This window comes from Schistocerca gregaria, chromosome 5 (genome assembly GCF_023897955.1).
Source record: "Schistocerca gregaria isolate iqSchGreg1 chromosome 5, iqSchGreg1.2, whole genome shotgun sequence".
Classification (NCBI taxonomy): domain Eukaryota; kingdom Metazoa; phylum Arthropoda; class Insecta; order Orthoptera; family Acrididae; genus Schistocerca; species Schistocerca gregaria.
In genome coordinates, this window is record NC_064924.1 from 145,983,482 (window position 1) to 146,001,590 (window position 18,109).

At 41.1% G+C, this 18,109-nt stretch overlaps 1 protein-coding gene across 1 annotated transcript in view; it reads left to right on the forward strand.

The window, feature by feature from the left end:
- LOC126272297 (probable cytochrome P450 6a14) overlaps positions 1-15,428 on the forward strand; it is a 40,468-nt gene extending 25,040 nt beyond the window's left edge. The window contains exons 5-7 of the mRNA XM_049975062.1: positions 7,132-7,353; positions 13,239-13,490; positions 15,167-15,428. Of these exons, the coding sequence (XP_049831019.1) occupies positions 7,132-7,353; positions 13,239-13,490; positions 15,167-15,339 (647 nt within the window). The 3' untranslated portion in view covers positions 15,340-15,428. The remainder of the gene's footprint in view (positions 1-7,131; positions 7,354-13,238; positions 13,491-15,166) is intronic.
- The last annotated feature ends 2,681 nt before the right edge of the window (positions 15,429-18,109 follow it).

Genomic DNA, 18,109 nt, shown 5'->3' on the forward strand with positions numbered 1-18,109 from the left:
ACAGTTGGCCAGTTTCCAGATATGGCATGACCTAAAATTTATAGATGACTCAAAAAACCTCTTATATCCCAGGGGACTGAAAATTCTGTACTCCAGATTTCAGTGAGGATAAAAGGAGGGGGAGGAGGGGTGGTTACATGTGCCATGTTGCTTACCCCCCCCCCCCCCCCCCTCATCTTGCGGTCGTCTCCGTACATACACGGATACCCCAAAGGAGCACATGGCCGATGCATCCTGCACAGATTGAGTTGAGGCCTTTTAATTGAGAAACGTACTTCCTATAATAGCTTTCCGTGATGCATCATGGTCATAGCCTCCCCATAAACTCCTGCTCCTGTGACAATTTGTCCCCATGAGCGTATCCTGTTAGCACCACATCATGGCAGTCCCAAACATTCAGCATAACCTTGCCTACTGAGGGTTAGCTTTTAGCCTTCTTCTGCGATGGTAAATCCACACATTTCCACTGCATCTTTTGCTCTTTTGTCTTGGAGTCTCAATGATACACACAGCACCTGTTCATGGTGATTAGCTGTGTCAAGGCCTCTACTTTTCTACAGCTGCTGTTTGGAGGATTTTTTATTTTTGTTTATTTTTTAATGAGTGTTAACTTCTCAGCCACCACTGCAGCCATCTTCTGCTCTCGTACAGTTATAGAGTGGAAAGCGTGGTCCGCATTTGCACGTGAGCTCAATGACGTTTACTTCGCATGAGAGTTTAGTTGTGCTGATCTAATTTTCATAGACAGCTGGCTTCACTTACCATTCACTTTGGCGAGAGAATTGGTGTTCATTCATACTTTTCCAGGATCGTTCTTTAACTCTTTAATTTTTTCGCAGTCATTGGACATTTTCATGATGCAGCTTTATATCGTTTCTTTCATGTATCCATCCACCCGTGCCGAGGCTATACGAGTAGTACATACTTTTAACCCCTTGTTCACTTACTAATTGGCTTATTCCTAATTCGGTGGGTAAAACATTTTTGATGTTTGACTGCTACAGTGACTATTGGTTTTCTTTCATAATATGATGGCTCTTGCTATCAATATGTCAGTGTGAGATGCAGTACCCATACTTTCATGTTTAACTGTACCACTCCTAGTAATTCTTTATTCGAGTCCTAGTTTTCTTTTTATTTGCGTGACCTTGTGGAGAGCTTCTATCGCTCTAGGTCACACGGTACAGAATCTGTAGCATCTCAGCATCACAGCTCTTATGCTGACTTAACTACACTGAAGAGCCAAAGAAAATGGTACATCTGCCTAATATAGTGTAGGGCCCCCGCGGGCAAGGAGAAGTGGCGCAACACGATTTGGCATGGACTCAACAGCAGTAGTGCTCGAGGGAACTGACATCATGAATCCAACAGGGTTGTCCATAAATCCGTGAGACTACGTGGAGGTGGAGATCTCTTCTGAACAGCACGTTACAAGGTATCCTAGATATGCTCAATAATGTTCATGTTCGGGGAGTTTGGTGGGCAGCGGAAGTGTTTAAACTCAGAAGAGTGTTCCTGTAGCCATTCTGGAAGTACGGTGTGTCGCATTGTCCTGCTGGAATAGCCCAAGTCCGTAGGAATGCACAATGGACATGAATGGACGCAGGTGATCAGACAAGATGCTTACGTACGTGTCACCTGTCAGAGTGATATCTAGACGTATCAGAGATCCCATATTACTCGAACTGCACACGCCCCACGCCATTACAGTTTCAACAGTCCCCTGCTGACATGCAGAGACCATAGATTCATGAGGTTGTCTCCATACCCGTACGCGTCCATCTGCTTGATACAATCTGAAACGAGACTCGTTCGACCAGGCAACATGTTTGCAGTCATCAACAGTCCCATGTCTGTGTTGACAGGCCCAGGTGAGGCATAAAATCTAGTGTCGTGCAGTCATCAAGGGGACACGAGTGGGCCATGGTTTCGAAAGCCCATGTCGATGATGTTTCGTTGAATAGTTCACACGCTGACTCTTATTGATGGCCCAGCATTGAAATCTGGTGCATTTTGCAGTAGGGTTGCACTTCTGTCAAGTTGAACGATTCTCTTAAGTCGTCGTTGGTCCCGTACTTGCAGGATCTTTTTCCAGCCGCTGCGATGCCGGAGATTTGATGTTTTGTCGGATTCCTGATATTCCTGGTACACTCTTGAAACGATGGTACGGAAAATCCCCACTTAATCGCTGACTCGGAAAGGCTGTGTCCCATCGCTCGTGCGCTACCTATAACACCACGTTCAAACACACTTAAATCTTAATAACTTGCCGTTGTAGCAGCAGTAACCGAACTAATAACCGCACCAGACACTTGTTGTCTTATATACGCGTAACCGACCGCAGCGCCGTATTCTTCCTGTTTTCATATCTCTGTATTTGAATACGCATGCCTATACCAGTTTCTTTAGCGCTTTAGTGTATAACTCACTGACGCTGTGATTGCAGACAGCTCAGGTCGTCCTTTACAAGATAAGCATAAATCACTTTTGTACTGACGGCACAATTTGCAGATCCCTACCCACATGACATTACGATGAATGCTACATAAGTAAACATTGCGAGGCCCAGACATGTGTTTGTCATAAGGAATGCTCCATTCCCAACGTGAAGCACAATAAATTACACGTCAACATAACTAATCCTGAGATAACAGCAAAAAAAGAACCATAAAAATAAGACAGTCTATTATTGCCCATTTTTCTCTTCAAGGGAAGTACCCAGAGGTTAAATCAGGCCTTTACTTACTACTTTTGCTACATTGTTGCAAGTCCGACCTATATAACTGTATTTGATCGTTATTGCACGATTATAAGGACTAAAAAGTCTACCTATTACGCCTCCAAGACATTACTCTAACTGATCTAGTTACCCATCTAACTAAACGACTCATAACTTTCGTGTTTATATATTCATTTAAGCACACAATAAGAGGCGAGGAAAAATCTTACATATAAATACAGAAATTTGAAAACATAGGTATGCTACACAGTAGCTTATCGTATTACATATGTTACATAAGAAATATAGTCCGCCCACGGTAGCTGAATGGTCAGCGCGACAATCCTAACGGCCCGGGTTCGATTCCCGGCTGGGTCGGAGATTTTCTCCGCTCAGGGACTGGGTATTGTGTTGTCCTAATTATCGTCATTTCATCCCCATCGACGCGCAAGTCGCCGAAGTGGCGTCAAGTCGAAAGACTTGCACCAGGCGAGCTGACTACCCGACGGGAGGCCCTCATCACACGCCATTATTATAAGAAATATATATTCAGTTACGCTACACTATAGCTTATAAAACTGTGGAATTGATGAGGTTACCCCCCATTACTCTATTGTAGACAAGCACCTGTTGCAACAGTGCAAGGCCACACCAGTAGTGAACATCATTAATGATACAAAACTCACAAACTGGTAAAAAATAAATTGCATAACCAGACGAGTACTCGATTGCACAAATACAACTTCAGTCAGTCAGCAATGAAGTTTTGAACTCTAAGTCCCACAGTAGGATGTACATTAAATCAAAAGTAATATTGCATACACTCAGTTGAATAAATGAAATTTGCAGTCTGAACATCAGTAGAGACCCTGACACCCCTCTGTCACATGTAAATGGTCCTCCAAGCGACATGGAAAAAATTTGTTTAACAGCAAACTTTGTAATTTTACCTATTCATATGTGAATGTAACGCAACAAACAGTTACAATCATTTATGTCAGCGATTGCAGAAAGATAGAGTTAAAATAAAAGAATATTAGTTTCTCATTAGTATATCTTTATAGTTTACTGATTATCTCTTATTAATTCAGTTCCATTAATATGAAATTTGATCAGCATTAACAAACTTAACAGACATAGCTTCTGTTTCTCTCTAATGCGGTACAAGCAAAAATGATAACTACTGTTGTTGTTGTTGTTGTGGTCTTCAGTCCTGAGACTGGTTTGATGCAGCTCTCCATGCTACTCTATCCTGTGCAAGCTTCTTCATCTCCCAGAACCCACTGCAACCTACATCCTTCTGAATCTGCTTCGTGTAGTCATCTCTTGGTCTCCCTCTACGATTTTTACCCTCTACGCTGCCCTCCAATACTAAATTGGTGATCCCTTGATGCCTTAGAACATGTCCTACCAACCGATCCCTTCTTCTGGTCAAGTTGTGCCACAAACTTCTCTTCTCCCCAATTCTATACAATACCTTCTCATTAGTTACGTGATCTACCCATCTAATCTTCAGCATTCTTCTGTAGCACCACATTTCGAAAGCTTCTATTCTCTTCTTGTCCAAACTATTTATCGTCCATGTTTCACTTCCATACATGGCTACACTCCATACAAATACTTTCAGAAATGACTTCCTGACCCTTAAATCTAGACTCGATGTTAACAAATTTCTCTTCTTCAGAAACGCTTTCCTTGCCATTGCCAGTCTACATTTTATATCCTCTCTACTTCGACCATCATCAGGTATTTTGCTCCCCAAATAGCAAAACTCCTTTACTACTTTAAGTGTCTCATTTCCTAATCTAATTCCCTCAGCATCACCCGACTTCATTCGACTACATTCCATTATCCTCGTTTTGCTCTTGTTGATGTTCATCCTATATCCTACTTTCAAGACACTATCCATTCCGTTCAACTGCTCTTCCAAGTCCTTTGCTGTCTCTGACAGAATTACAATGTCATCGGCGAACCTCAAAGTTTTTATTTCTTCTCCATGGATTTTAATACCTACTCCAAACTTTTCTTTTGTTTCCTTTAATGCTTGCTCAATATACAGATTGAATAACATCGGGGAGAGACTACAACCCTGTCTCACTCCCTTCCCAACCACTGCTTCCCTTTCATGTCCCTCGACTCTTATAACTGCCATCTGGTTTCTGTACAAATTGCAAATAGGCTGTCGCTCCCTATATTTTACCCCTGCCACCTTCAGAATTTGAAAGAGAGTATTCCAGTCAACATTGTCAAAAGCTTTCTCTAAGTCTACAAATGCTAGAAACGTAGGTTTGCCCTTCCTTAATCTAGCTTCTAAGATAAGTCGTAGGGTCAGTATTGCCTCACGTGTTCCAACATTTCTACGAAATCCAAACTGATCTTCCCCGAGGTCGGCTTCTACTAGTTTTTCCATTCGTCTGTAAAGAATTCGCGTTAGTATTTTGCAGCTGTGACTTATTAAACTGATAGTTCGGTAATTTTCACATCTGTCAACACCTGCTTTCTTTGGGATTGGAATTATTATATTCTTCTTGAAGTCTGAGGGTATTTCGCCTGTCTCATACATCTTGCTCACCAGATGGTAGAGTTTTGTCAGGATTGGCTCTCCCAAGGCCGTCAGTAGTTCCAATGGAATGTTGTCTACTCCGGGGGCCTTGTTTCGACTCAGGTCTTTCAGTGCTCTGTCAAACTCTTCACGTAGTATCATATCTTCCATTTTGTCTTCATCTACGTCCTCTTCCATTTCCATAATATTGTCCTCAAGTACATCGCCCTTGTATAGACCCTCTATATACTCCTTCCACCTTTCTGCTTTCCCTTCTTTGCTTAGAACTGGGTTTCCATCTGAGCTCTTGATGTTCATACAAGTGGTTCTCTTTTCTCCAAAGGTCTCTTTAATTTTCCTGTAGGCAGTATCTATCTTACCCCTAGTGAGATAAGCCTCTACGTCCTTACATTTGTCCTCTAGCCATCCCTGCTTAGCCATCTTGCACTTCCTGTCGATCTCATTTTTGAGACGTCTGTATTCCTTTTTGCATGCTTCATTTAATCCATTTTTATATTTTTTCCTTTCATCAATTAAATTCAATATTTCTTCCGTTACCCAAGGATTTCTAGTAGCCCTCGTCTTTTTACCTACTTTATCCTATGCTGCCTTCACTACTTCATCCCTCAAAGCTACCCATTCTTCTTCTACTGTATTTCTTTTCCCCATTCCTGTCAATTGCTCCCTTATGCTCTCCCTCAAACTCTGTACAACCTCTGGTTCTTTTAGTTTATCCAGGTCCCATCTCCTTAAAGTCCCACCTTTTTGCAGTTTCTTCAGTTTTAATCTACAGGTCATAACCAATAGATTGTGGTCAGAGTCCACATCTGCCCCTGGAAATGTCTTACAATTTAAAACCTGGTTCCTAAATCTCTGTCTTAGCATTATATAATCTATCTGATACCTTTTAGTATCTCCGGGATTCTTCCATGTATACAACCTTCTTTTATGATTCTTGAACCAAGTGTTACCTATGATTAAGTTGTGCTCTGTGCAAAATTCTACCAGGCGGCTTCCTCTTTCATTTCTTTGCCCCAGTCCATAATCACCTATTACGTTTCCTTCTCTCCCTTTTCCTACTGCTGAATTCCAGTCACCCATGACTATTAAATTTTCATCTCCCTTCACTATCTGAATAATTTCTTTTATTTCATCATACATTTCTTCAATTTCCTCGTCATTTGCAGAGCTAGTTGGCATATAAACTTGTACTAGTGTAGTAGGTGTGGGCTTCGTACCTAACTACTAATCTCACGTTACTTAAACATCCAAAGTTAGATACCACATGTGCAGAGAAAAAGGAAGTCACCTGTGAAAAACATCATCTTGTAAAAGAATTATGAGAAGCAAGCAGGTATCACGTGGACTCGAAGCAGCTCATCCATTATATATAGGTTCAGATGGCTCTGAGCACTAGGAGACTTAACATCTGAGGTCATCAGTTCCCTAGAACTTAGAACTACTTAAACCTAAGTAACCTAAGAACATCACTTACATCCATGCCCTAGGCAGGATTCGAGCCTGCGACCGTAGTGGTCGCGCGGTTCCAGGCTGAAGCGCCTAGAACCGCTCGGCCACGACGGCCTGCCCATTAATCAACAGATATGACGCATTCGATCCCGGATTATGCGCCTGATGATGAAGCCTTGTGTTTTCTAAATCGATTGCAATTAAAGTGGCAAACAACAGCTACAGATGTTCGGACATGGAAATATAAAAGGGAACACACAGTAGCTCCTTTCTGATGTGAACAATTTAGTAGCAGATGCCCCCACATATTACAAGAGTTCATAAATGCTACATTCCTACTTTGGTTCTGGAAACGTTTACAATTAGGGGGACAAACGTAAAATTTGCCGTTCCCTTTCAGAGTTATCGATCGACGACGTCGCAGCCCAGGCGTTTGTGTTCTTCATCGCGGGTTTCGAGACCTCGTCAACTACAATGAGCTTCGCCCTTCACGAGCTGGCTCACCACCCAGACATCCAAGCGCGTCTGCAGGAGGAGATTGACTCAGTCCTTAAACAGCACGATGGCCAAGTCACCTACGAAGCAATCAACAGTATGTCCTACCTCGACAAAGTAGTCGCAGGTATGTATGAGCGTTTATGTTCTCTCAAAAGTTTGTCAAAATTTAAATGTGCTGCAGAGCTGTGAACAATTCCACATTTTCTGTCACCATAAACTAAATGCTATGCCTTGTCGATTTAGCCACGTTCCTCTCTCCATTGTCTTCCTTCTCGATTCTTCATACGATTTTATCCCCACATCTTCTTTGATGTTATTAAAATACGTTACTCGTGGCCTGCCTCTCGGTTTTTTCCCTAAAACTTTTCCTTCAAATACATTCTTTAGGAACTGATTGTTTCTCATTGTGTGCCCTATCATGTTTGATTTTCTTCTTCCTATATAATTTAGCAGCGTTCTGCTGTCATTCACTTCTCTTAAGACCTGTTCATTACTTTTTGTATCTACCCAGCTTGTTCTCGTCCTTCTTCTCCATATCCACATTTCCATTGCTTCCAGTCTCTTTTTCTCTGCCTTTACCAGAATCCACGCTTCACATCTGTATGTTAAGACACTCCAGACAAAAGGGGTGGCAAATTTTTTCCTACTTTCTAGGCTTATATGATTGTCTGTTAGTAAATTCCTTTTATTTTGCAAAGCTTACTTTGCCAAGGCTATTCTTCTCTTCATATCTGTGATACATATATTGTCGTCAGTGATTGCGTTCCCCAAATAACAGAAGTTCTCAACCTGCTCTAGAACATCATCTTCTAGTTTAATATTAACTTCAACATTTTCTTTGTCTTCCCTACTACAATAGTTTTAGTTTTCTTCTTATTTATTTTTAGATTAAATTCTCTTAGGATTTTGGCAGATTTTAGCAACATAAACTCCATTTTCTTTACAGAGTCAGCAAGTACTACTATATGACCTGCAAAACGGATACAGTGTAGTCGTTCCCCGTTAATTTTAGTTCATCTGGCTATTCTTTTCAATTTTTCAATGGTTATTTTCAACAAATAAGCTGAACAAATATGGTGATGATGGGCATCCGTGCCTTACTCCCCTCCTTATTTTTGCTTTTTCTTCACACCATTCACTTCTATCTCTGCTTCCTGCCTTTTATTCAGGTTCTAGATTAATCTTCTGTCCCTCCAATCAAGGTTTATTTCCTTCATTATTCGGAACGTCAAATGCTTTTTGTAAATCTATAAAGGTCAAGTAGGTTTTCATATTAACTCCAATTCGTCTATCCAATACCATCCTCACAGCTAGTATTGCCTCTCTATATCCTTTTCCGGATCTGAAACAAAATTGGTTTTCTCCTAGGTTTGCATCAATTTTCTTTTTTATTCGATTTTTAATTATGTTTAACATTATTTTGGAAGGGGGGTAGGAAGGAGATAGTTCTGCAGCTCTCACAGTCAGACCATATCCTTTTTTGGGGATTATTACTGTTTTTCTGTTAAGCAAATCTGTAGGTTGTTTTTTTCTATCTTCATAGTACTCTTTAATAAGTTTATATAAGTACTCTTTTGTTGATTCTCCAATTTCCTTCAGTATTTCTGCTGGGATGTTATGTGTGACTGTCGCTTTGCTATTACTTAGATCATTCAAGGCACTGTTGAATTCCTCTTTAGATATAGGTGGCCCTATCACATCGATATCCACACTGCTCTCTTCTTCCAGAATTCCCCCCCCCCCCCCCCCCATTAGCAATAGCTTCTCCTTCATATAGTTCCTCAGTATACTTTTTCCATCTTTCGCATACATCCTCTAATTCGAAAAGTAGGACACCGTTTTTATTCTTGACCATATTTGTTTTGTTCTTGGCTTTATCTGCATTGATTTAATTTTAGAGTAGGATGTATCAGTTTGACCTCCACTTAGATCATGTTGAATTTTCTTATGTTTGTCATGCAACCACTTCTCTTTTTCAAATCTACATTTCTGTATAATTGCAGTTTTTACTCTTTTGTACTTGTAGACTATAGTAGCAGGTGTAAGAAATATAAAAGAACTAACCAACACAGATGGTTTGTAGAAAACTTAAGGAAAAGCAAGTAGATGTGGACATGAACATTTTCTGTGGAGAAGAAAAGTATCTCCATGAATAAGTTTCATCCCTCAGGCACAACCAACATGAAGTGACACTATTACTTGTTTGTTGAAATAAAACGCTGAATGAGTAACAGAGCAGGCAGCCATACCTGTGTGTTAAAGATTTCCTGGACTATGGAAGTCCATAAAAGTTGAATAAATTCTTCAGGAACTTGATAAAGTGATCATATGGATTGCACCATAAAGTGAAAACTATTGCATATTCGTTGGAACATTTTCATCAACAGTAAAAAGTGTAAGCCCAGAAGATTCAGAAAAGACTATATTCCATGCTGGGCTGATGACCGTGAAGGACTGTATCGGTCTTATGTAATCACCACCGATTGTGAAACTGCTAAGGAATTGCTAGAACATCTGGAGAAAGCTAGTAAAGAATACTGGAAACAAAAAAACAGATAGTCTAGATTTTAACAGGTCAAGCAGTACGGCAGGGAGTCTCCTCAGAAAACTGGGAGGACGTCGACCACCTACCCACGAAGATCCTGAAGTAACACCAGATCAATCTGCAAATAGAATAACTTCCCTCTCCTGTGCACATACATATAAGCCACACACAAGAAGCAGAAGGCACTTGACAAATCACAGTATGCCAGAGACTTCACTTTAGATGAGATTAATGTAGCACTCAAAGAAACAAAAAGAGGCAAAGCTCCAGAATTTGATCATGCTATTGGCTAACTTTCCAAAAGTCTCAAAACAACAAAAATCATAGCTATACTGATACCTGGAAAAGCGGCACATAAAGTTTGTAGCTATCTTCCATTTCGTCCTCTCTACCTACTGCTACACCGTTTTAGAAAGACTCATCCTTAACAGAACCATTCCAAAGATCCACGAAATAATTCCCATGAAACAAGCATGATTCAGATCTAACTGACCAAGTACTCAGCTTAACCACATACATAGAAGCTGGGTTCCAACAAACATTTATAACAGCAGTGGCTTTTATTGATCTTACAGCTGCCTATGACACAGTATGGAAGCAATTTCTCCTGTACAAACTCGCAAGTGCTGTACACTGTCGAACCTTAATTAGTCTCACAAACAACGTGTTATCTGAGTTATACTTTCAAGTAGTGCTCGCCAATCGATTAAGCAGACAGAAGAATCTGAATAATAGTTTTCCTCATGGTACTGTTTTGGCACCAGTTCTGTTGGACTCACGAACATCTGATCTCTCTGGAACGGAGTTTGAGGAAGTTTATTCATGCTTATGATCAGGCTTTGGCCACTGAATAGAGAAGTCTTGAAGCTTGTGAAGAGACAATCTCTGCACGCCTAATTACAGTGCAAGAATATTTCAAACAGTGGAGATTAACATAATATACAACGTAGACGGAAGTTAGCTGTTTTCTTTCTTAACAAAGGTCAATGTAAAGCTAAATGTCACCTTTAACGGTCGAATCCTCCATCACCAACTTCCCAAAATATTTCTGAGCAAACTCTTGAGGGAACCTCGTACTACAAGAACGACATAGAAAACGCCGAAGGAGAGCTGAGAGTGTGCAATAGCCTCGTGCAGGCACTGAACGGTACCTCCGGGACGCTAGAACATTTCGATGTTATCTCTTAGAACTTGTCCAGTCTACTGCTGTATACTGCGTTCCAGTGTGGGATAATAATTCACATGTGAAAAAAAATCGATGAATTCAGTAATGAGGGCAGTAGTGGGTTATATCAGATCTAGTCCTCTTCACTGATTACCAACTCTAAGCCACAGTGCACCACCAAATACTCGCTGTTAGATTGCTCTTTTCAAGGATATTAAGCATTCCGGTTGGCTCTGAGCACTATGGGACTTAACTGCTGTGGTCGTCAGTCCCTAACTAACCTAAGGACATCACACACATCCATGCCCGAGGCAGGATTCGAACCTGCGACCGTAGCAGTCCCGCGGTTCCGGACTGCGCGCCGAGAAAGCATTCCGATGGGAGCAGGAAACTATTGTTCCTCTATCATACTAAACTTAGTTTCTAACCAGACATTAACAGGGCTAACCACAATGTACTGTACAATTACTTTGCAAGTAAATTTCGAACGTGTATATCAACCGTTAGAACACACTTACACCTAAATGAAATGTAGAATCGTCGATTACAACGCCATCTAACGCGAATGCAAAACAATGGTTTAATTAAATCGTTCGTATTTTCGGGTGTACAATCCGAAGATGCAGTAAAAATGGGGGACTCCCACTTGAAAGCACTGTTACAAAGTTGACCCCGCCCACGCAGAAGGGATGGTCAGGAGGTGGCCACTTGGAGTACAAAAGATGTTCCCCCTTTAATAACATTCACTTTTCATCTACAACATTGTTTTCTATGATACGACGTTTTCGAGATAGTTGTCTCAAGCTAAAACAAACACGCTGTTCAAAGGTTCAAATGGCTCTGAGCACTATGCGACTTAATTTCTGAGGTCATCAGTCGCCTAGAACGTAGAACTAATTAAACCTAACTAACCTAAGGACATCACACACATCCATGCCCGAGGCAGGATTCGAACCTACGACCGTAGCGGTCACTCGGCTCCAGACTGCAGCGCCTAGAACCGCACGGCCACTCCAGCCGGCAAACACGCTGTAAGCTAATGGTATCCAAGATGCCTACAGCACACACATCAAAGAAGAGGACGAGATATGACTGATCGAAAATTGCAGAAGAACTCGAAGGTTCAAATGGGCACGAGAGAAATGTGATACGTTCACTAGGATATGTAACATGTTAACGACAGGGCCATGTACATGCCTTTGAGACCTCCAACAATCAAGCTTTCCTCATGTGTGGTATGGAAGTCATTATTTTATTATCAGTGTTATACACGATAGTTACAGGAATGTTGATAGATTGCTTGATAATTTGGTAAACGGGCAGTATCTTGTCTCAGAGATCCAGGGATGTAAGCTCAAGTTGAAGACTTTCATTTCTTCGTGTCGCTAATGTCTGAAACTTTGGCTCATAATTTACAGCAATTTGTTTTGCGCTAATTTTGAAATTTATTTGCAACTGCAGAATCTTTCTGACATCAGCTGGATTAGGTTCGAAGATATTACCTTATGATGACACACGAAAGTTCCTGCCAGACCGGAACTCGAACCCAGATTTCCTTCTTCTCGTGAGTGATCACCTTAAGTTCTTCAGCTATCTAAGCACGCTTCCAGACTCAATCTTCCATATCTCATACTGTCTACGACCTCATCGGTCGTAATTTTCCTTGGATTCCCGCCACAGTGTTTCAAGGAGACAATTGCATTCGACATTAGTATCATTATCGTAATTTTGGCCATTGAGGCTTGTATACCTATTTCTCACAGTGTCTGAAGAAACAGAGATTGCTGACGATCTTGTAACTATACTAAATTATTAAATTTATTTGAAATTTTGAAATCTTTAGTACAGCTGCAAGATCGTCACCAATTTCTGTTTCGTCAGACATTGCTAAAAAAAATAGTATTACAAGCCTTGTGAGGCAAAATGAGATTCGTAATATTAACACTGAATGCGTTTGTTTGCTTAAAACACTGTGGCCGGAATCTAAGTTAACAGCGATGGGCTCGAAGACAGTATAGAAGTTTGGGACGATCGTGGAACCGTGCTTGGACAGTCAAAGTCTTTCAGGCGATTGCTCGTAACACACGGGAAATCCGCGTTTGAGTGCCACGTCCAAATATTTTTCAAGTGTCATCAATAGAGGAGATGTCTTCGTACCTAATGCAGATAATGTCAAGAAGATTCCTCAATCGCGAACAGATGTTATGAATTTACCACAGCTGCAATATCGCCACCAATGTCTGTTTCTTGTAAGACTGATAAAAATAAGTGCTAATTTACTGTGTTGTTTCTGTTACAGAGACCCTGAGATTATATCCTCCAATTGCAGGGCTGGTCAGAGAATGTAATGCTGAGTACAAGATCCCTGACAGCGAGGTGGTCCTGGACAAAGGAATCGCTGTCACGATACCTGTGTACGATCTGCACCACGACCCCGAGTTTTACCCAGACCCTGAGCGCTTCGACCCCGAGAGGTTCTCTGAGGAGCAGAAGGCCCGGAGACACCCCTACGTCTACCTGCCGTTCGGAGAGGGCCCACGGAACTGCATAGGTGGGTCCCGCAACAGGCTGCAACCTGCAACCTGGCTGCAGTGCGCTGAATCGTAACTCCGTAACGCCATCCAAAACTTGCGATACACGACACAAAAACGCTTCGGTTGTCGTTTGCGGCACAATATGTCCCAGAGGTAGAAAGACGTCTTACATCGAAAGGAGCGACGTTTGGAATTTTCCTTGCCCTGTCGTGTTCACTTGACCTGAACACGAGCAAGTATCCGTGGAAAGGGTAGACGGAATGCGTTTAAGAGAGGACATTTACGACTGTAGGGGCTACGAGTTATGCGAACATGTCACCACTGGAGAATCTGAATCCAAGCGCCTACTGTAGTCGCAACTCCAGCTGATGGGACTTCTACGCAGTGGCAGCGAAACTCCCCTACCTCACGTCACGGTTCTCTCTGATACCTGTTGGTGGGTCCTGCAGTTACAAATCAGTCTCTCCCAGTACTACTGTACTGCATTTCCCGGGTCGATGGACATTTTTACTGGTTCGGAATATCCTGTCTGAGATAGACCCAACCACCTCTCACACGAGTCTAGTTTGTAATCGATAGCTAATTTGAGGACACGTTTGTGGAAAAACATGTAATTAAGCCGCCCTTCGTCTCTTTCACGTGTTGATCTGTGTTTGGAATACGGAAGAAGCATTCAAAGGACGCTTTTATCTTCGCACAAAATTTTCCATTCAAGATTTTTTGTTAACTCCAGGTTACTGCCATGATCCTCGCTACATGTGCATACGATTCCCTAGCAGATCTGGTTATTCCCTCCGAAGCTTAATTTCTTACACCGTTAAGTCCGAATAAATTCTATTATTTCCGATTGTATCATACAGCATGACTGTCCCTGTATCGTATTTCTTAAAGGTTTAACCGTTTTTCTCCATTACTGTTTCTTATTCGACCCGGCCAGAGAGCGGTGCGCCTTCGTACGCCGTTGCAGGGAATCAAGGAGACGCGCCGCTCAAGGATCGAAACCGACCGGCGAATTAACGACGAAGGCCGGTGTGTCGGCCAGCCAGCCTGTGGTTTTTAAGCAGTTCCCCACGGCAGACTAGCTGAATACCGGGCTGCCTTAATGTAAAAGGCGAAACGCGTAAATAAACGTAAATTGCAGCTAGGATAAGGCATTCCAGTTTATAAAAAACAAAGTGAAGACAGTATTTCTACAATGGATTTCCTCTGACTAGCCTAATAATTTACTCAGGAAATTGAATATTTCACCGTTTCAAAAACTTGTTTCACCACTTTCAGCCAGTTGCGCAATGCAACGAAAACGGGGTTATGATATAGTTGATACTCGGTTTGGCACAAAGACACATTTGAATCGATTCTTTTCTATCTTTAAAAATACATACGAGTACATAGAAGCATACATGTACAGGGTGGCCCATTGATAGTGACTGGGCCAAATATCTAACGAAATAAGCATCAAACGAAAAAACTACAAAGAAAGAAACTCGTCTAGCTTGAAGGGGGAAACGAGATGGCGCCATGGTTGGCCCGCTAGATGGCGCTGTCATAGGTCAAACTGATATCAACTGCGTTTTTTTTAAATAGGAACTCCCATTTTTTATTACATATTCGTATAGTACGTAAAGAAATATGAATGTTTTAGTTGGGTCACTTTTTCGCTTTGTGATAGATTAATATTTTGTTATTGTTCCAGGTATGCGATTTGGATTGTTACAAACGAAGGTCGGCCTTACGAACATACTCTCAAACTATAAGGCAGAACCATGTGAGAAGACCGTTCGCCATTTGTCCTTTGAACCCAGATCTGTCATCCTCACACCGAAAAGTGGTATACAGCTGAGACTGAGCAAGAGGAACAAAGTATAGTGCTTGTTACGTATTATTGGATGCTTTATAAAAAACAATGCCTTAAAATTATTATAATTGTACCTGAAGTAATAAAGATATTGTACCTGGTTAATTGTTTGTGCTGAAGATATCCACCTGCTGGTAATAGTTTCCATAATTTCCACAACTCAATGGTCAGAAGCCACTTACAGTGACTTTCGTAGCCTAATGCACCTGTATGACACAGGCAGTAAGTGTTCTATTGATAATACATGGCATGTAGAAATTCAACGGCGTTTTCCTTCATAATCCATACAACGAACAGAGTGTATAGACGCGACTACTTGTAATTATACCTAAACTTACGAACAATAAACACTGTGTACGGTACCATATTTTTTTTAGCCATACGTTTAGAGAAGTATTCTCCTTTTAGTTTTCCTTATGCATACATTACTTACCGTTTGGTTAGATAATGTATGTCGCTAATAGTAAGGACATTTTGTTAACGGCAAATTTTTATCACGCATTACACTGTTAACTTGCAAACTAGGTAGAGTCGCAACGTGGAATATAATCGCCTACTGACTACAACAAAACATCGACCTGATCAGTGACACCAAAGCAGCACTATTGTCGTGTTGTTTGGAACAAGGCTGAATCGAATACCATTCCTATATGGCTACGTAGGTTCTCTAGCTAACCGGTAAAGCTCTGTATAGAAAAAGCATGCTGAACTTGTCAGCAACCGACATTTTGTGCCCATCGTCCTGCTGGTCATACACTGAATACTGTGGTATATTTAGCCGTTTCTAATAAGCGAGCCCAACAGCCTCACTTATTGCTCAGGTACAGTACTATCTCGAAACAGAACGTCTTGAGTCTTAAGCCACAAAAATGTAACCAAATATGTCGATCAGTGGACTGTATTTTATGACGAGTATAAATCCCCGGCTTTCGTGCTGCTGTCACTTATTAACAGTTTCAGGGATAGATCTCTCAATTCCTCAAATAAGTAGTGCTGTAAAGAATACTTTTAAACTGATCATCTCAAGTCATCAGTACCAGAAAAGGAAAACTAACATTTGAACGTAAACAAGGTTTTTACGAGTAAAAATCATATGTCGGACAGACAGCTAAACACTGGAGTGGTTTTCGTTAACTTAATGTAAAACAAATGAGCTAAAACAAGCCATTTACCTGTGCACAAACCATGCTCCTCCAGCAGCATCCATTTCATGACAAAATTAATGAAAATTTCTTGTACTTCTGGTTTAGGAATGGATACTGAGACAGGCCATGATTTTAAAATTTCGATTGTTGTTGTTTATAGTTTTATAATCCTAAGGGCTCGAGTTCGATTCCCGGCTGGGTCGGATATTTTCTCCGCTCAGGGACTGGGTGTTGTGTTGTCCTAATTATCATTATTTCATCCCCATCGAAGCGCAAGTCGCCGAAGTGACTTGCAACCGGCGAACGGTCTACCCGACGGGAGGCCCTAGTCGCACGACATTTATATTTACATTTTAGTTTTATAATTCTTTGAAATGGGACATGAGGAGGAATAAACTGTTCCCTAAACTTATTCCTCCTAGAGTCCAGTGGATCATACGTTCCACTTAAAATAGTTTTGTTAATAGGGCGTAGGATATGTAAAAAGAAGAGAGTAAGCACCATTATGTCAAAAATGTATTTATTTACATTTTTATGAAGATATGACTGAATAATCGGTGCTACTATGCAATAGCTGCATATGAAATTAGTCCTAATCTCTTGCTTCCACGTGCTGCAGTGCCTGCGTCGTCTCTTTGAGCTCCTTGCTGGAAAATGTTATCCAACTGCGTAGAAGCGTATATCCTCACCATACAAGAGGGTATGTATTTGCAGTAAAATGGCAAGATAATAGGCCAGTTACAGTTTTGTTAGCTGCTCAGCATTTGAATGATATAAGATTCGTCACAAGTAAAAATAGGGATTGTGCAACATAAATTATATTCTGCCCTGCATCCGTAGCAGAGTACACAACTGTAATGGGAAATGCAGAGCGGTTCAACCAGAGGAGAGAAAGATATACCACTGGCAGAAGGTCATTCAAATGGTGGCTTCGCCTTTTTCATTTTCCTTTGGACATTGCAGTGCTAAGACAGTTTCATCATGTGTACCTGTAATAATGGAGGAAAATGTGACCAAATTTCTTTTCATCTTGCTTTTGCAAGGCAGTTTTCAGCTGGGCGAAGTATAAAGAGAAGAAAAACAAACCAGGAGTTTTGGAAGTATGCCGTTTCATATGAAATCAAGGGAAATAAAATACAATTACATCACCGAATAAAATCTATAAATGCAAAGATTTATGTGTAAATGTGAACAAAAGGGGCAAGTAAAAATTCTCTACGACCACTGGCCATAAGGGAAAATTATTAAACGAATTTGAAAGTGTTTTATAAATAAATACATTCACAAAACAACATATTTCAAGCAAATAATGTAAAAAGACAGTAATGCGCTTATGTATTACAGACAGGAAAAAAAATGTAACCGCCAAAACGCGAGTCACTCAACGCACAACTGAAACAATTAAGCGGTATCTCACGTATTAGGTGCCAAAAAATAAGTCTGTTGTCTCCAAACAGTTGATACATTCAACACTAGATCGTAGCACCTCACAGACGTGAGACTTTCATATCCCTGTGAACTCAGGGAAATAAATTCGTGAGTTGGACACATGACCGCTGACGGACCCGCCCCGTGGGGGCATCGCAGAAATGTTGTTGAAGCTGTTGAAATGCTAGCTACTTAGTTGTCCGTCTCT